The sequence below is a fragment of the Lepisosteus platostomus genome, chromosome 11 (genome assembly GCF_059453375.1).
Source record: "Lepisosteus platostomus isolate fLepPlt1 chromosome 11, fLepPlt1.hap1, whole genome shotgun sequence".
In the NCBI taxonomy this organism is placed as follows: Eukaryota; Metazoa; Chordata; class Actinopteri; order Semionotiformes; family Lepisosteidae; genus Lepisosteus; species Lepisosteus platostomus.
The window spans coordinates 30780487-30800802 of NC_142621.1; the positions used below are offsets into that span (position 1 = coordinate 30780487).

The 20316-nt window shown below is 37.1% G+C and overlaps 1 protein-coding gene and 1 long non-coding RNA gene across 8 annotated transcripts in view; one reads left to right on the forward strand and one right to left on the reverse strand.

Moving 5' to 3' along the window:
• The first annotated feature begins 349 nt into the window (after positions 1-349).
• The window catches only part of nfia (nuclear factor I/A), a 303922-nt gene continuing 283955 nt past the window's right edge, over positions 350-20316 (forward strand). For 6 of the 7 annotated variants that reach the window (XM_088599110.1, XM_088599114.1, XM_088599112.1 and 3 more), the window contains exons 1-2: positions 1243-1321; positions 6307-6431. In XM_088599110.1, coding sequence (XP_088455236.1) covers positions 6336-6431 — 96 coding nt within the window. In that variant the 5' untranslated portion in view covers positions 1243-1321; positions 6307-6335. Of the gene's footprint in view, positions 387-1242; positions 1322-6306; positions 6432-20316 lie in introns of those variants that run through there. The other variant, XM_088599111.1, reaches the window with a different exon arrangement.
• LOC148652423 (uncharacterized) lies at positions 1057-7741 on the reverse strand. Its single transcript, XR_015925311.1, has 2 exons — positions 6727-7741; positions 1057-5858 (listed from the first exon to the last, which is right to left on the reverse strand). It is a non-coding gene; the product is annotated as an uncharacterized LOC148652423 (long non-coding RNA).

Genomic DNA, 20316 nt, shown 5'->3' on the forward strand with positions numbered 1-20316 from the left:
TTAATGCAAACCACTATCATTTGATTATATAATGTAAATAAAAGATTCTCATGTGGTTGAACTGTTATTCCAGTTTGTTAATCTAAGATCTCAAAGTACCTATTTCTTAAGTATAATTTTCGTTACCGCTTTTATATTGGAATATATTCAATATTGTATGACCAAAGTGTATGCGTATTAATGTAACGTGTTATACTGTATGTGTGAGTAGAGTTCTAAGTGTCCAGACACATTTTTACAGCAGGTGCGGCCGGTAGTACCTGTGACGCATTGAAGGACACGTGTCGGGAAGGTGGGCGGGTTAGGTGAGTTTACCGCTACTTCCTCATTCTCACGTGTAGGCGGCCGTGGGGTTTGAGGCGGTGAGCGGGACTGTTACGAGTTGGGTGGGTGTAACATAATTAATTGGTTAATTTAATATTTTTCTGTATTTCTGATCGGTGAGGTTGTTGACAAGCTGTAAGCCGCGGAGGGCGTTCAGATATTCAGTTGTATGCAGTGTAAGCATCTTTACTTGAGTAATTGTGTCAGTAATTACTGTAGAAATCCCAGCAGCGCAACTTGAAGGCATATTGGCAAGCTATAGAATGAGCTGCAGAAGTAAACTGCGAGACAGCGCAAGTCAACAACATTAAACTGTCACGGTACCGGAGACTTGCATCACGATTTGTTTTACAACAAGTCCAATGAAGACAGACAAGACTCCAAAGACCGCGTAGATGTTATTTTCATTTCAGGTTTTACCATCTCCAGACATGTGAACGCTTCAAGGTCATGTGATTAGACCTTCCAGTCATTCAGTATTTTAGTCATTTAATGTGTGCAACATTGAAATAGTATGAAATTGATTACTTTCCTTCTTTGTCAGTGAAGTGTGTGCCAGAATCTGTAGATCCTAAAACCTGAAATATGGAACATATTGAACCCCTGAGTGATCTGTTTTGCCTGAAAACTGCTTTGACGTTTTAAGCGAAAATAAAAATGTTTCTTTGTAACTGTCATTTAGCGAGACTATCTTTGAACTGTAATTGTCATTCACATGCTTTTTGGAGAAAAAAAAAGAGATCCTTTATTGCTAAATACATTAGGACTCCTTTGAGTACCTGTAAGCAGGTGCATAGCATTACACTTTATTTTTGTTAGACATCTTTTTTTAAAAACATTTCCATCCAGGTGTGCAACTGAAAGGAACAGTAAATTCTTATTAAGAATTAAGCAAAATATATCCCTTTTTTTACCTTTTTTAGGGCAAAGAAGACCCAGATCTAGCAGCAGAGAGAAAGGCTTCAGCTGATTGACAGCGAAACACAGAGCCTGCCAGGTGTGTTGATGTGGATCAGTTCTGTAGAGTGTTTGAACACTGCCCTGCTAGTCTTACTAGTCTCTGAGAGAGAGATTGAACTGCTTGTTGTAAAATTGAGGTGTGCCAATGAAAGTAAAACATGAGAGCAGATGCAGAACAAAGGTTTGTCCCTAAGACTGGATGATGGCTGAAGTGGACAAAAAACTTGATGATCTCCACCGACACTGACTTGAAAATGAACTGAAAACTTACAGCAACAACTGATGGGTTATTCCTTGTTTTGGGTGTGTGTGACCAAAACATCTGGGTTTATATGAACGAAATTTTGTGAGAAAAGTAAAACTGTCTACAGGATTACTGTTTCACCATACTTCTTGGCATACATTATCCTTACATTATCGTACCGTACAACTTGACTCAAATTATCCTCACATCTCCCATTCAGTGTCAGTGCTTTGAGATGTGCGTTTTTTTAATATAACTCAGTAGAAACACAAAAGCCTCTTCAGCAGTCATAATTTGTTTGATTTATTTTATGTTTGTGCTCATTTTGTCCTTTCAAAACAAAACATTATGTACGAGACAAAGCTACTGGAATGACAGACCTACATCTTTCCAGTTTCTCCATTCAATTTAATATAAAATGTTGTTTAGTTTTCAACTAAAACTAAAATGGTTTTGATTTGTCAAACAGGTTTGCCCATTCCAGACACTCAGTTTCCCAAACCCTTCAAATTTGTTCATGTGGAAAGTTTTATGTTTCTGTGCGTTTTTGCTTCCTATGTCAATGTTTTTTTCATGACTTAGCTCTTATGTAAAATCAAGGTTGCACTGAAGGTAATCTCTTCCTCTTCCTCTTTTTGTAATCGGCTTATTTGATTTTCTGTAGACTTGAGGCTGTGGGTTCACAAGCCCTCAGAAAGTAACTGGGCCCTGGACCGAAAATGTTTTGATGTAGAGGCATTTCAGTGCAACACTGCCTTCTACTGGATGGTCAGTGATTCATTTAGTGGTCTGGTGTGTCAGTAACAGCTTTACTCTCCTGGATATACAGTATGTTAGTCACATTCATGAGAAATGTGCCATTCCTTGTAAATCAGAGACTTTCTTGGAAGATAGTCGAAAATTCTAGGTTTAAGATAAAAAAGAAACATCTATTCTTAATCCAGAATCTTTTTAAATGTGTTTTTTTTTTGTCATTTTTCAATCTGTTTAGTGGACATTTTGGTCAGAAAACCTGTTGTTTTTGCTTTTTTCGCGTTTGTTACTTTTTTTTCCTGTTCTAGATTTTTAAAAATTGCTCTTCCTAAACAAATATTCAGAAAACTTCCTGAGGTGTCAGCTCAGCTGTCATTTGCGCTCTGCGGGAGCCAAAGCGAGTTTTTTTTTCTGTGGCGGTATCCGAGCACAGTGGTCACATTGCCAGCGCAATGCGAGCTCTAAGAATGACAGAATACAGTAGCTCCCCAGGCATCGGCTTCAAGTGAACACGTACTGTACACTGAGGTCTTATAAACCAATGTAAAAATATACCTATCATAGGGTTCCTCTTGTAACAGCCTTGGAAAAAAAACATAAAATGAATAAACTCACATTTTTGTCATTGGAATATATGTACAATTAAGAAATATTACCTTGCTGATACCAACGTACTGTAAGGAATCAGTTGTTTTACTGTACTGCCTTACAAATTATTCGCAGTTAGTGCTTCTCCTTGGCTCAATTAGTCATTTAGTCATTTTTTTTAATCTTATACACTTTAAACATGATACCTTTTTATGTACTGAGTATGAAGAAGTCAAGGGCATAATCCTTTAATCCTGAAAACATATTTGATTTATTGTTTAACAAACTGCTGGAATGCATTTTGTAGAACACACTTCACAGATAGCTCTTGTGCTTTGTGTCATTTTAAAAGCTTTAAGATACAGGATATAAATTCACACAGCAGATTTTGAAACGTTTTCATATTTTGTAATAAAAAGGTAGCCTGTGAAATATCACGTAAATGAAAAATCTCTCATTCTTCATTGAAGTGATATGTCCCAGGCCTTTTTTATTATAACATATGAAAATCCTGATTCCTTCATAGGAATGACCGAGACTACTGTGAAGAACAGTGAATACGTTACTTTATATGCGATTTGTTTTTAAAATATAATAAATATACTGATATTTGATAAAAAAGGCTATTGTTCTAAAAAAGAGGTCTAGAGTACATTTTCTGTTTTAAGCAACATGAAAGACAGTGGTAATAAAATACCTTTATTGTAAGCAGAAGCCACTGGTAATGAGTTTCAGGTCATGGCTGTTTCTCTGATCTGTGTAGTGGAGATGGCTGGTGTTGTCACTGTTCAGTGTTTTCCCCTTTGATGTTCAGCATCACTTGACAAACCTCAAGGAATATTTTCAGCTGATCGTTATCAGCACGCCAGTGGTCAGTCATACTAGCCAACAGTCTCTTTTTAAAAGTTCCCTCACAGATGTTTAATGTCCTAAAAGCAATCTTCCACAGGCACCATTCAAAAAAAAAAATGTCCCATGTAAGGGTTTGCTATGGCAGATGGTGAGATTTTAGTTTCGTCCTAAAGACTTCAGAAAGCCATCATTATTACAGAAGAGCCCAGAAATGTTATTCTTCTTGTAAATCTCACATCCTTTGCAATTTTAGTTTTCTCTACCTCTTAACGCCTTAACTAGAACCACATGTTTAATATCAGATACAATCTATTTCATTGCCCAGAGATGCATTAGGAATGAATAGGAAAAGGTGATGAAGCTCATGTTTTGAAGTGACTTTGGAGATACCCTTTGAAGGTTTTGATTTAGAGAAAACATATTAAGTCAGTGTAAATTAGGCATTTTTTGTATTTGTATGGAAGTTAATTGGTTTTCTAAATTTATACTCTAGGCATAACTTAGAATTTATTTAATGTACTGCCATCATGAGCATTTATTGTGAGGAATATTTTGGAAACTAAGTGTTTGATCATCATAATATAATAACTGTTACTGCTGTTGTGCGTAGCTTTTCAATGTTATACATTCTTTGAGATTCTACAAAGGCTAATACCTATTTTTTTCTCAAAAGTGTTTTAAATTTATAGTGGCTAAAGTAAAGTAATTTAAAATGTTAAGGAATTTAGCAGAAAATAGGTTTTAAATTTAGCTAAGCACAGCATGAAGAGAGAAAAGACACCAACGTTGACTTACAATAATAATTCACATGAATCACTTTCAGCAGCTAGGTTATGTGTGAGTTTAATTTTTTTATAAGTCAATTACTTATCTATTTTGACTTGTTTAGATCCATACAAGCATAATTAAAAGGATTTAATTTGGCTTTGTTTAATGCTCTCGATTGGAGAAATGCCTTGAACAGAAAGATAATATCATGTTCTGAAGTGGACACAAGAAGGTTATGTGTTCTGACTTTTCAGGACATGAAACGTATCAGCCTGGTACTCACTGTTACCTGTGCTGCCCGTCGTGACTGAAAGCGAATCGAATTCCAGAGCTGGTCACAAAGGGAGAACTGTTTGGGAAAAGTCTCTCTCTCACAGCTGTTCGGAAGGCATGGTAACCTGAGCCCATGGACCTGTTCTGACTGCACGTGCAGCACCTCAATGTTTTCCTTCAGTAAAGCAGACTAACCTGCATGGAAAACCTCACCGAGAAACCTTTCAAATCAGCATGATGCGTATTCATACAACTTATATGTGCGCGGTTTGGAGGCAGTTGTTCTTGTTGGGGAAAAGCTGCCTTCAATGTAGCTTCTGCGAGCAAACAACCCTTGTGTACTACTTTTCTTTAAAATGGCATTTGAAAAATGCTCTCGTTTTCATACAGTATTTCCACTTCTGTAGCTTATCCTTTAGTAGCCATTACATTGCTGTAACCATAAAATAGGTACTTGAAATGGAATCAGAAGGTTCCATCCTATTTTTATGAGAGGTTTTAAAAAAATGAATTTGCTAGTAATTGCTAGTATGAGTTGTGGTTTTCTCCAAGCACCTTGAGACATTTTGCTATTTACTGTATATACTGAACATTGCGCATTAACTGTGAAGTCCGACAGTTGCATTTTCTATATTACTCAGTACTTCAGAATTACGAATCAAAAGATTAGATAGCAAAAATATATTTTGAATAGTCTAGCATGAGCTTCCGTGAAACTACCAAACTAGATTGTTGACTGATGCTCTATTGTAAATGATAAGAGAGAACATCCTAGATAAGAAACAAGAAGGTTTAGTCGAGATCACTAGTCGCGCTACATTTTCTTTCTGGTCTTTGCACAACCTTTCAGATAGGCTGTATAATCTGCATAATGAAAATTCAAAGTTTGATAGTCACTTACTTATCGAGTACATTAACAATGAAAAGACACGGGGAATTCCTAGCAGTTGTGCAGTAGACGACAGTCCTGTTCCATTTAACCTGGTGTTTACTGCGTCTTTTCCCGCAAAGACGATCCTTCTCTCCACAAGCCCCCAAAAACAAGCTTCAGTTTGCGCTGCGTGAAAGTATTTCTGCACAATAGATAAACTTATGCCTGCAGAGTAAGAACAGAGAAAAAAAAAACACAAAACAAAACATTGCATGATAGTCTTTAAGCAGTTCCATCTGTCAAGCCGAAATTCTAGGCTAATAGCCCGTGGCGCTGCAGCCTGCAGTCCACTACCTGCCTTTGTCCTATTAAATCTCTGAGTTCCTCCAAAAAAAAAAAGAACAGAAACTTGCAGACCCAAGTGAACTGTGTGATGAAGCCCTAATTTAAACCGCCTCACTTTGATGTTGAGGAGTAGGTTCATTCGCAGACTTTTTTTTTTTAAAAGACAGCTCTGGGAGCAGATGACTCCTCATCTCCAGTTCACCTTGCCACGGGGTCTGCGAGAGATTGGTTCATTGTCAAGGAGATTTTTTTTTTACCCATGATTCCATATGGTATGGACTGGGCTACATGTTGCCCAACATGCCAGTGCAAATGTTTTCTCAATTAGGTGTCTTATCTCCGGTGAGTTAGCATCAGATGAAGCTTGCTGACAGCATAATGGCAGGGAAAACCTCCGAAGGCTCCATCAAATGGCAGCTCTGCTACGACATCTCGGCCAGGACCTGGTGGATGGTAAGTTGGCAGCTGTGGCGTTTTTTTTTTTCTTTTTCCTTTCCTGGCTTTCCCTCCCTCTTGCACAGAAAGTCCCAGGCTTTCACATTCATCGGGTTAACATCTGATTACTGTTTTTGTTTTTTATTGAATTCTCAGTTGTTCTTAGGTGACAGTTCCACACTCGTCCCTCTTTATCCTTTTTTTTTACAAAACAAAATTGTCCAGTATTCAGAAAAGCATGTATATTGGTGTACTAAGTTGCTTAAAATAAAAAAAAAGAATAACCGAGCATGGGGTTGGAGGAAATTCTTACCTGTACTTTCTTAGGCAAAGTTTTTCAGCAAAGAAAACAAGTTGTCAACTTTTTTTTTTTTTTCGCTCTCCAATGCAGGAGTAAACTCTGTATTTTCCACACCGTCTCGCTTCTCACACTGAAGAAAAGTCTCCTTCAGTCTGTCGGTGAAGGAAGGGGGCAGAAAGAAAAGCCTTGTTCCAATTTTGTTTAATCTGTTGTTTATACTGAGAGAGTTCGTGTGCTGCGCTCCCCTCCGCGCCAAGGCATGTGCTGCGCATCGCACCGTTTTTAATAGCTGTTTGAAGCTCCGTCTGCAATTTAAAACAAAAAAAAAGGGGCAGAAAAGTGTTTCCAATGGGCAGGAATCAAACCGGCGCAGATTAACTTCCTTGTCGTGGTCGGTGAGGCCAGACAACCTTTGACATTCCTGTTGTATGGGGAAAAGGAAAAAAGAGTAGCTGTTCGATTGACTGAAGAGTGAGAGGGAAGGATGCACAATAGTCTATTGTAGACAGCAGATACAAATGAGTCCTGTCGGGGAGGAAGAAAAGCTCAAAACCTAGCTGTGTTCATTAGCATGTTGTCCGTTAGGGACTGAATCGTTAGCTGAGCATTATTATTGGGGGGGGGGCTGTAATTATTATTCTTGTTGCAAGCAGGTTCTTTGCCAGAACGACAGAAAATAGTTTTGTTGCCAAGGACAATGACTGCTTTATTCTTCCCCTAACTGGACCGTGAACTTCGGGCTATTTCCCCATTCCTCCCCCCATGCGACAGCAGCACCAGACCTCTCCTCTGCTGTCGATATTAGTGCAGGCGAGAGAAAAGCAAGTCTCTTGTGTTCTTTCAGGAGCGCTGCAGAGTTGTTCCGTGGGCACCAAAAAAAGTGGCAAAAAAAGCCCATCTCGGGGTCTGTGTTGGAGAGGACGGAGCTGATGGAGTTAGTTTGGGAAGCGCAGGAAATGAGCAGCCTCTGTGAAGCTCCCCCGTAACTCTCCTGGGGTGTGAGAGCTGAGCGTGGAGGGTGGATATGTCCAGCGCACATCATCAAGAATCAGACACTCCGCTTTTTGGGGCTTATCTTGAAATGGAGAGTGACGTTGGTGGGTTTGCTTCCTAATTGAGAAACTGTGGTTGACATTTTTTGTTTGTTTGTTTCTTACAAAACAACTAAAAGTAGTACAAGACAAATCTTATGTGATGCGTGCAAATTTCTCAGAACTGAAGGGGTGTGATTGCTTTAAAAATACTTAAAATGGTTAGCAGGAGAATAGCCAGCTAAAGCTGTGTTTTTTTATACGTTTTTAGTTTGTTCCCAAGTTTTGTTCTTCACAAGAACTGCTAATTGCTTGACCTTGGTTTATCTTTCACCAGAGGAAGAGGTAATTTCTCAGAAGTACTGAAGAGCTTTTCAGTTTCTTTTAATGTGATTTTATATAATAACCCTTGTACTGATTAAAACTGTTTTTTTTTGTCAGCTAATATTAGGTCTTTTATTTTGTGCTTCTGTTACCGTTTATACGCTACCATTTTATTAAACTAATAAGAGATATTCAGTCTTCTAACGTGATTACTAGTCACTGTTTAATTTATTTAAATGTATAATCTTTGCATTTTCAAATTTTAAATTTCATAATTTAATTCACTAATTAATTCTTCAATTTAGTATGCAGGCTGTAGTTTAAAGTTTCATAGGGATAAGGACAATGCTCTATTTCTTTTGAGAAGGATATTTATTTTCCTTGCATTTATTTATACAGAACTTACTGTATTGCAGAACATAATTCACTGAATTGGCTTGCAGATATGCAAATATAATTTTATTAGCATGTCTATTCATTTTGTCAGCTTTGAATAAATCAGTAAGTACAAATCAATTTTTCTACTTTTTTACTATTGCTGCTAGTGAATTCTTTGGGCATGCTCATATGATTATGCCTTGTGAAGGGCAGCTCTTTCTGCGTTGTAAAGCCTTTTTCAGATTCACTAAAGAGCGAACCATGGACTGACACATCACCCACAGCAATTTTCAGCTGTTCATTATTTGAAATCTCTTGAATTCATATACTGTATGTGAATGAGCTGTCTCAAGTTATTTTAGTGCCTTTCAAAAGAACTTTTTTTGTTTTCAATTTTAGAAGTGCTGAATTTCAAAACCATGTTACCCAGTTAACCATGTATAGAAGTACTGAATTTCAGCAAACGAAAGAAACATTAAACGCTCTGTGGAAAATAATGAATAAAAAGTTTTGTCTTGATTTGGCTAAGCTGTTGCCACTGTTAAACATAAAACATGCTGTTTAAGATAGCCTGGTTGTGTCGTCTGTGTTTTATAAAATATTGCATTTTTTATTTTAGTGTTTTTCTGCACTGAAATCCTTCAGAAAATAATTCTTGGTTATACAATTGGAACAGTAAGCTTAACATGGTTTGAAGTGTTGAAGTGTTTGTTCGTAAAGAATAAGAATGAGTAAGTTTGTGAATAATAAATATAACATTAGATATAATTGTTTGTTTTTGTTGAAGTAGTACAATGTATTTTTCTGGTCTTTAATATTTTGAAAGGGATCTTTATATAAATATAGATAACCCAATAAATGTTTAGGTGTCTCAGACTGGATTTTAAATATTTTGCCTTCTTGCTGTTTAGATTAATTGAATTGAAGCCAATCTAGTGTATGAACAGAAACTGGCATCTTGCAACACAGCAGCATCTGAAAACACTAGTAACTTATTTATGATTATTAATCTTTAATGCTGCTGTTAACCATTAGTAAGCAACTCTACTTGTTGTTCCTTTTCTGTTTCAGAACTACTCAAAGTAGCTCAATGTTCTGTTGTTAGTGGAAGTGGAAACTGTTTTGCACTTTTCTTGATGGGATGTGCTCATTATAATTAGTCAATAATCCCATCCTGTACTGCAATATTTGTGTGTTTATAATGGTACAGAAGGTTAAGTTGGGTAATAACTCAAAGAGGATTATTTGCTCAATAAAGGAGAGTGCTCTGAAATTATATCTAATGCATATCAGGGATAGTTACTTTCAGGATAGTTTTTCTGTCATCTCTCTTATGTCGGTGCGCTTAAATCTTTATGATTTCAGGACTCAGCTTAAAGAGGAGATGGCCTTTTCTTTGAAGTCTGTCCTTAATACCCAACAATTCTGTCAACTGAAACCATACATGCCCGGCTAGTGAATGAATCCTGAACTAGTCTCTATTAAAACAGCGTGCGTTCTCCTTCTGCAAGGGCTGCTCTCATTTTCACCATGAAGACCACCACTGATTTTATTATTTTTATTAATATTATTTCTTTCTTTATTAAAATCATTTTCTCGAGGAGAGGGAATTGCCTTTCAGTGCACAACTTGCCAGTCCTTGCCAGTTTATTTTTATGTGGGATATTTTCTTAGATTTTTATTTAGCAACAGGGATCTGTTATGATCCTTTATTTTGTGCAGGTAATTCCCAAATAAAGCAACATCTCTGCTTGTGAAGAAATAATCAAGGGTGGTCTGATGAGCTGCACAGTTTGAATGTCTGTGTAGTTCTGTACAGACACGCTGTACAGTACATAGCATAGTCATTTCCCCTTATACTTAAGTGAACATGTTATTTAATGATGGGTGCCAGGAACTTTAGTAGTCTTGTTACAGTCAAAAACAAAGGAAACAACAAAACTAAGGCTTTGTATAAGTACCTGTCAGCAAAATTAATGTACTTTTATTATTTTTCTATACGTGGTCATGCCTTGATGTGTATTTCCTTATCTTCCAAAGTACAATGGGCTTTTGTGCACAGCTTGCTACAGCACGGCAATGGGAGATTAGATGGTGTACCAGAAGCTTTTCTGAAGCCTGGGATGAACTGAAATTTGTTTAAAAGATTCCTCCAGTTGCAGGACTCCGTCAAAAAGGAGAAACCCTTTTCAGCTGTGTTATTTTTAGAAAGGTTGTTGTCTGGTCTCTGTTAGCTCAATTTTCTTCCAGAGACTGTGGGAGGAAAAAGGTGGACTGTTTTGGACAAGGTCAGGGTTTCTTTTGATTCTTCTGGCAAAGAACAACAGCAAGACTCAGTGGCAACGAGAAGGTTTCCTTTATGTGTTTTAAAAAAAAAAACAAGTTCTGCAAACAAGAGAAAAGGTCATTTCCCCACCACAGTCTGGAAATTGTTTTTCTTCTTTTTCTTTATTTCTAGAATACATATTGGGTGAAAACCAGCGCTGACAACTTCTGAAATGTGTAAATACAAAGCAAGTGAACTACAGTATATCACCACGGTGAAAGATTCTAAGAGCCCGTGCATCCCGTGTTTAGGAAAGAACGATTGAATTTTTCAAGAAGAAATAGTTATTTTGGAAGACACAGTTCACAAAATGAATGGAAGTGGCAAATCCACCATACAGATGATGAAAAATTCAAACCAAAACATATAGTTTCAGACACCCTTAAAGCAAATAAAGAAAAATACACAGAGGAACTGCACAGTCCTCATCGAAATAATAAACTACTGTTTTCTCACATTACAGACCTGCAGATTTACATGTTCAACTGGTATATTACACTCTTTGTCTTGATCCATTTTTAAACTGTAAAAATAAGCAATAAAAGCATTTAAATAAATCCGATGTTTATGCAGCAGAATTTTAAAATGTTTAATCCTTTGAGAAAGCTGTATGATTGGAATGAAATGTGATTTTTATGTTTTTATTTGTCGCTACACAATCTTTTCTGCTGAAGATTATATTATTCTGTTTTCTCTCCACAGTATCACACAGTGAAAACAAGTTAAATGTAATTTTGGATTTATATCTGTTTAATCTACCTTCTGTCCTTTTATATTTTTAAAACAGAACTGGGATCTTTTTTTTTTTCTCAGTTCCATATCATGCCTTAAGTTCTTTTCTTTTCAGTTTAAAATGATTTTGGCCAATGTCTTCACAGTGCTATTTAGACATATGGCAGATGTCTTCTCCCAGCACTATGAATTCCTTTCTCCATACTTCACCCTATCGCAGTCTCTTGCTGATCTGATCTTCTGTCTCACTATTGCATTGAAGACTTCATTTGCAGAGTGCTTCAGAGCTTCAAGACCACTCACTGCGTTCACTGCCATAACAATTAGAGCTCATACCTTAATGATGACATTTTCAATTATTTTCCTAGAAGTTTCACATGTTTTTCACACAAGCATTTAGTAAAAACTTTAAAGTGTTATGCTGGGGATTAAATATTTCTCAATCTTGTGACTGTGGGATTACCTTTTATCTTTCTCTTCAACATCTGGAAGGATGTTATTGGGCAGTACTCAGATTACCTACAGTATATTTAGAATGTGGATAAGCAGACAGCTGACAGTTTGGGTATCTTTGCGTAGGGAGTTTCAGGATGCTGATGATGCAAGAAAACACTAGTAACTGTGATCAAACAAGAAGGCATTATTGTTTAAAAAGTGAAAAAAATTATTTGGCATTCTTAAATAATTTCCCAAGTATTTATTTCAAAGGGTATGTCATTGCTTCGGTACATTAAAAAAAATCAAGAACTATATTTTTCTGTTCTTCCATTTCTGGTTTTCATGAACATGCAATGCGAGGCAAGGATACAAATGTGGATTGCATTTTTAGATGGGGGAATTCCACACGAGATTACAGGAGAACGTCTTTATTTGTTTACATAGTCCTGTTTGGACCCTCTCTTGTCCTGTTAAAGATGCCAAAGCTTATTTAACATGAGTACAGACAGGCCACTTGCATGGTGTTGTTGGACACTAATTATACAGAAGGGAAAGAAAATTGACATGATTTTACTTTTCTAAGAATGTACAATAGACGCACACAAAAACTACAAAAATAGACATTTAAATATTGTACAATTATTGGCAATTTTTACATTTTTAATAAGATGAAATATTACGTTTTTTCACTTCCAGAAATCCTGCCTTCATTCAGATGCTCTGCAGTTTTTTTTAAAAGCTGTTTTATTTGTAAACGTTTCAGTAAATGTTTCAAATTTCACCTTCTTCTTTTGCATGCTTGAAACAGAGGACGTGACATCTGTTTCCTGCATTTTTCAGGCTATAGCTTTAAAAGTTCCTTAATTGCAAAAATGGATGGGTTGTGTATGTGAACGAACAGTATTCTTGCTCCTAATTGTGGTATACAGCTTTGAGGTGAAGGATTATTTGGTAATTTACCCAGCAGTGAGTTAATGCAATCGGCTAATGTGATATTGAGCCACCTGGGGGGTTAGTGCAGTTCCCTGTTACAGCCCCAGTCCTTTAATTCACTTGTCACCGAGCAGACCCCCGCGAGACAAGCAGGTTTTGCAGAAACCCATAAAATAATTACAGTCATTCAGCTGGCCAGTAATTACAGCGGCAGCACCCATTATCAGATTAAAGTGAGAAATTAAAAAGTTGCTCAGCCGTCGGTGGTGTTTGACAGCAGATACTGCATCCCTGTCTGCTTCAGTGTGTGTCGCGTGTGACTTGGCAACCTGTGCAACTGCTTGTGTTGGCAATAAGCACCCTTCATGTGCAGGCAAGGGGAGAGGGGGAGTCGTGTGGCTGTAGGCTTTTTATTTGTTGTTTCAAGAGGAGTATCTCATGTTTTGCCTTTTTTTTTTACGCCCGGTAATGTGATTTATTTTCGTCACTCGGTATGGAGGACAGAGGGTAAAAGGCTCTACATGCATTCTGAAATGCCAACCAAGAGCTTGTTTTCCCTTATGAGTGCTACAGAGCATTGTTTGTGAAAGCCAGCAGTCTTGTGCCACACTGTGCCACAGGAGTTTGGAGCCTTGAGCAAACGCATGGCATCACTTTCAAGCCTTGCAAAAGCCATGTCTTTGCATTTCTGTTGGCCACTGCAGTGGAAATGATTTTCTAAATGACCAGATATGCTTTTCTTAGGAAATCCCTCGGACAGGTAATTGGTTAATTGCAATGATAACCTTTTTTCCAAAAGCAGTATTTAATGTCAGATGCCCCCTCACACCAGTTTGCATTTCTGTTCAGTTGTGTCACATCAACCACTGACATTCACAAATTGTATAAGGCAAAATTCACACAAAAAAAAACCACTCAGAATTTAAGACAAAGTAAGGATGGGCGTGCAAAACATTTTGTCAACATAGATTCTTTAAAAAAATATATTTCTGTCATTGAAGGAGATCCATACACATGTAAGAGAAAGAAATGAAAAGACAAAAACCTTTATAAATTCAGAAAAGTGTGATTGGATGTGTACTTCTGTCTCTGATTGACATTTCCAAGTGAATCTTTTTTCTTGAGTGGAGAGACCCTTCCTCTTTATGTTCAGCAATAATTTCTAACAACAGCAATATGTTTAGCTAGTTTAGGTCACACATAACCTGTCGTTAACTTATTCTCGAGTTAATGTGGGAGCAGAGCAAGGGGGCAGGGAGACTGCTCTCCCTGCTCCTGAGGCACCAAACTGACTCCACCCTAATGAATGTAGACTGTAAAACATATTGCTTTTGTGAGTTGCTTAGATTGTTTCCTCTGCGATTCTCTATCACCTGCCATGGATATTTGCAGAGATGGTTCTAATTTGGAGCCAGGGGAGGGATGATTAGAGAGGAGGAAATTGGTGGATTAAAATTGTCTGCTTGAACTTCCTGAAGCTTGCCCTGCTCAGTAACTTACACCAAAGGCCCTGAGCCTTGTGAGACCTTTTGTTATAAGCAGTACACTTGCAAATCGTTTTCTGAATACCAGCCTTGACAGTGATGGTGCAAAATGCAGATGTTATTGTGGGAGACGTATGGAATTTCTTCTCGAAGGCTACTCAGTTATGCTAAGGCTTTTTTGTAAATTAGACACATACAGTATCTATAAAAAAGAAACAAATAACTAACTTCTAAAAAGAGTAGAGCTAATTTTCTTTCATTTTCAACTTAATTTCATTTTAAAACCATTTTTAAATACAGTGGGGCTTGTTTTATTTGCATTTTTTCTCAGCTTGCTTCAGATATTTTGTACAACAGTTCTTACAATTGTAAAAATGTACTGTGGTCAAGAACGAATGTCATGTATTTTTAAAGGTGGGTAGCTGCGTCAGCATGCGTAGGCTGCAAAGGAAAAAGTAATAGGTTTCTTCCATGCTGAAAAAAAGAAGAAAGAGAACACAACGTTTCGGCCGTGGAGCCTTCTTCAGGTGTCACACCTGAAGAAGGCTTCTTCTTTACACCTGAAGAAGGCTCCACAGCCAAAACATTGTGTTCTCTTTCTTCTTTTTTTCAGCATGGAAGAAACCTATTACATGTATTTTTAAATGCTAGTATTGTTGTAAGTGAAAGTGTTTTTCATTCAGTATATTGTAAAAATTCACCACAGACCCCTTATTTTGCCATATTCATATGATTTACTGTGGCATGTGGCAGGTACGTTCAGCATTAGCTCCAAGAAATAACTGTGACTGTTTCACTTCACAATAACATAATGTGAAACAGTAGGGTAGTAGCTCAACAATTATTAAATGACACTTCAGTCTTACTTCAGGCCTGTGCTGTTTGCTGTTTGCACACATTTCTGACCTACTGTAGCTATATAGAAAGTAAGTTTTATTAAACAAATTTAAAGTAATTTAACTTTTAAAGAAGTCGAATGAGAAGTGGTTATCTGCTTGCTTTGGTCCCAGAGCTAGAGTTTTAAAAAAAGGATGGTGTTTGCTTGTATAATAGTTTTTATGCCACATGTTAAAGGTCGGTACCCTAAAGATTTAAATATCACTTCTGTGAGACTTCGCTGTGCATCATTTCTCATGTAGTCTGCATTAATGGGTAGTCTGATCTGTCCGAACGGTCAGTCTAGCCTGAGACAGAGCAGACATGATGCAAGGTGTTCTATACTGGTATCCCTCAGTAACTGCAGACTTCCTTACACAGTAGCTGTGGATACAGTACATAAACATATTTGACATTTGTATTTGGTGTGCCAGATTTTCCCCTGAGCCAGATTTGTGTGAGTTTTGGGTGAGAAGATTCAGAGATTGAAAAAAGAAAACTGCAGAAAAAATTAGTTTGGTTTAAATTTGACGATACATCATCTCCCTGCCCTGGCTTGGATTGACCATTGGCAGAGCAGCATCAAATTAACTGATAATGTTTCAGAAGACTTTTGGAGGAAACCAAGGTTTATTGTAGACCAGTTTCACAATCTCGATCTTTATTTATTGTTTTATAAAAGCAATGATAACAAATGTCAGTGGAGTCAATGTTAAAGCAGAGAACATTTATCACTAGATTTATGATCTGTTTTACTTCAAGCTAAATAAAAAAATTAAACGAAATTAAGAACCTTTGATTCTATGCTACTGTTCTATGCAGCAGCCCCTGACAAAATTATTTTGACTAGAAAGTACAGTTTGTAGTGTTACAGTTTGAATACAAGCATTGCCTTAAAAAATGAATGTGAAGTCACAATGTATTAAAGGTAATGATTACTACAATTATTAATTCTAATACCAAATAAATTACTAAGTTTATTCTAGTTAATTATAACAAACATTATTGCTGTAGATGTGCACTTTCAGGTTGCATCTGCAAATCATTTAATTTTTTTAGTTCCTTGGATGTTAGAGTAACTTTAGTGAAATGCAACAATATCTAGTCGCGTTTAAGAAGACAATCACACCTGAGGGTTTGTTCTGTTTCTCTGTTTATTTTAGTTTTTTAAGGGTACCTTTTTATCGTGGGAGGTTTGGTAAAACTTCTATTTCAGCCGTTTTTTTCTTATGTTTCTTAGACATTTGTCCTCGGAAATAGTTGGTACAATTTCAGTTTTTCTGTTCAGAAGGGATTTTCTCATTTTTTTACAAAAAAAAAGAAGATCACTGTTGGAGTCTTAACATGTGAAAACTCTTCTGGCTTTTACCAAGGACAGAAAAAAGGCCAATTTCTTTCAGATTGAGTATATAAGAATGGAGTTGCGTAGGTTGGCACAAATGTAGACTGGAATTTTTCCAGCTAACAGAGAAACACATTTTCATACCCTCTTTTTTACTCTGAAATTAGCAAGTGCTTCTTATGGTGTTTACAGCCTGCTGAGTATTTAACTTGGCCAGGAAAACAATATGAACAACCTGTCATGTTGTACTCATGCAAATGATTGGCTTTTATGTTTTAAGTGGTTGTTATACTTTGCATTTGCAAGTATGGGCATACTTCTATTAGCTGTTGTCTACCTCTAGTTCAGTATACTTACAGTCCTCTAGATTGTGGGTTTAAATCGCGGGAGAGGCACTGGTGCTGTACGCTTGAGCAGAGTACTTCAGTTGTTAAACACTCTGCTGTACAAATGGGAACATATGTTAGTCACTTTGGATAAAGAATAAGGAATTAATAATAGCTGATCACCCCAGACAATATGCTGAAGATGCTCCTGTCCTGTGTAGCTGCCTGCTCTGCAGTAACATGGTCGCCTGTGTTCAGGTAGATCTCTGCCATTTCCAACAAAATACAGGCGTGCTGGTGTCTGTTCTCAGCAGTGTCAACAAGTCAAAGTCAGATTGACTTTTGAATTGCGTATTAAATTACCTCCATCTGAATGAAGTCTTGGGAAACCCTCACCCCCCACCCAAGTTTTTCAGCTCTCTTTGCCAGTTGTGTGAGCTGTAAATTATTTCTCCATCTGTCTTTTATTGAATCCTTCATTTTCAGTGCACATTTCAGCACTGATTACTCCTTTAAATTGCAAATTAAGTGTCATTAGGACTACTTTCTTGCTTAATCGCAAAGTGATAATAGGTTAATTGGCCAGCTACTCTAGGACCCTCTGAGACCTTTCTGGTTTACTGCGGAGAGCCGAGAACAAGTGATATGATGGTTTAGTAGAAAACATCAACAAATTCAGTTAGGATGCCATTGTTTTTCTTGTATTTTTTGGGAAACAATTAGGATACCTTTGGATTTATACACCAGCTAGACCATGAAACAGTGGAAAATAGACAAACCATGGAGACAAACCATATAAGATTTCCAGACTATGACCACAGATCAGTGAATGCTGAAAATTAGTAGCACAGCATACAGTATTTCTTCATCTATCACTTAACCTACAGCTTTTAAGTTTATTTAGGTACAATACAATAAAGCCTGAGTGATTATTAAAATTTAATAAAAAACTCAAAATGTTGTTTAATAACCAAAAAAGAATTATTCTTTGTTATTTTATTAGCAACAATGCATCATTTACTGTATGACCATCAGTCATTAAAAAGTCAAATAAATGTGGTAGATGACGTGCAAATCCCCATTTTGCCCACAGCAGAAATGATGGGTCTAAAATAATTAAATAGAATATTGCACTTCATCTTCGACTTTAAACTTGTGACTGACTAAGGTGTGCAGTGCCATAGGGCTTCTGGCCTATAATTTCTTTGTTTGCCAGTAGTTTTGTCCTCCAGCTGCAAGAGGGCGCTTTAGTCTCTACAAGAGAAGCAAGGTAAGCTGCAGACTTATCGCAGACTTTCTAGATTGCTTGGGTTGCCATGGAGCACGATTCCGAGGGTCCTTTTAAATCCAGGCATCACACAGTCAAGCTTTAACAAGGTCAAAAACATTCAGGGTTATAAATAAAGGCACAAAAACTGAAAGAGTGACTGTGCAAACCTGGCACATAGTGATCATCTAAAAAGCAAATCAGTAATGTTATTAAAGCATCTGCTTTCAAACGTTTTACAATACACTGCTATTGTCAGAGAATCGTTCGTCCCATGCAGTGATCTGGAATCAATATAGTTTTCTAATGTGATAATAGACCTCTAAGATACAACTAGCTTGGTGCTGCAAGTAGTGTTAGAGTACCAATAGTTGGTTCCCTTCCCTCTGAAGAATTTGCAAAGAAAAAATGCCCCTGACACTTTTTGTAATATATGGGGAGTTAGCCCTCGGTGTCCTTTCTAAATTCCACTCTAGGTGTCTACACTTCTCCGTGTACTGAACACTTGATTTGCTATGTACAGTAGTGGGGCTGCTGGCTCATAAAGACTGTCACTTGTCACTCGTGTGGGGCTGCTTGAGGAGTGGATGACGTGGGTCCTCTCCAGTATGCAAAAGACCTAAAAGACTTTAGAGATTTGAAGCACTATGTAAATGCGAGGAATTATTCGTATAGTTTAAATATACATTTCTCTTAGAGGTCAGCACAGACAGATTAAGCCGACAAAACATAGCTTACTAAACGTCTTCCTTTTTTTCTACCAGTACATTTAAGATTAATAGTTGTATGTTTATGTGATGTTTAAATTTTGTTCCTTTGTAGGTAAAAACTCATTAAACATATTGGATGCTGAATGCACATTTATTTTTAGCATATATTTTCTAATTAGCTGGTAGCTGGTGTTCTTGCTTACTTAATTATGCATTAGCCATTTTAGATATAAGAGAAAGATCTTTAGGTTTTGGACAGTATTGTGGACTGCTTTTAACCGTATATTTTAACTGTGATTTCTGCTCCAGTCCACTTAGAATTGAAAGAGTCAGTATTTAACTAGGACGTGAAACCCTTTGAAGATGCACATTTCTTAATGAAGAGGAGAAGTAATGACTCTAGTTTTGTTATACCAGGGCATAACTGTTTTATTATAAGTCAGTTGAAAACCTCTACACGTTTGTTGCTAAAGATTTGTCTGGGAGTGCAGAAAATTCAGTGTCTTCTCTAGGAATAAATGTCATCTTGGAATGACACTGTAACTCATGGCAGGAGCTCAGCAGATCGGTCAATGATGTTACAGTTCAAAACCGAATTCTTCACACATGCATCAAGATGGGTGAGGGAAAGTCACCCTTAATGTCTTGATTCATCTTGAGAGGAGGGATGATCATACTTGAGACAAAACGTAAAGGCTTAAAATTAAAATTAAAGGCTCCAAATGTATTTATCCCTGTTCATCCCTAGAACAATGGGCTGTGTCTAGGAATGAATGATCTACATTTTTAATGGAGATATTAAGAAAAGCATTCAAAGAAAGGGGAGGCTTTCAGATCCATCTCTCTAGTGAGGGATGAGCCAGGGAGCTGCTGCAGGCCTGGAGATGGGGTGGAGGAGGATGAGAAAATGAAACCCGTGAGTGAGTCAGGAAGAAGTGGGATAGTTATACATACAGTAGGTGAGCAAGATTGGGGTTTGGCCTCCCAGAAAACAGGTTTTAAACTCCATCAATAAATAGGAAATTCTGATTTACTGTGTACAGTATGTATTTTATATGTATACACAGTTTACATTAAACCCTTGTCACCACTCCTTCAGCCTGACATTATAAACCAAGTACAAAATTTGGGGGTTCGCAGACTCCTCTGGCAAACAACTTCTCCAGTCCAGTGTGTTTTTAGGGTTTTAATATGGTTGGAGGAGTCAAAGTTTGTGATGTATTGTGAATCTTCTTCTAAAATGATTTTTGCTTGACAGTAACGTGGGATTCTACTAGTTAACTCACAGTTTCTTTTGAAAGGAGGCAAAATATATGTAAAACGCTTTATGTATTGTAAAAATAGAAAACAATAAACTTGTATCTCAAACTGGTAAGAATAAACTCACAGTAACTTGGAGACTTTAGCTGGACTTGTCAAGTAGCCTTTTATGAGA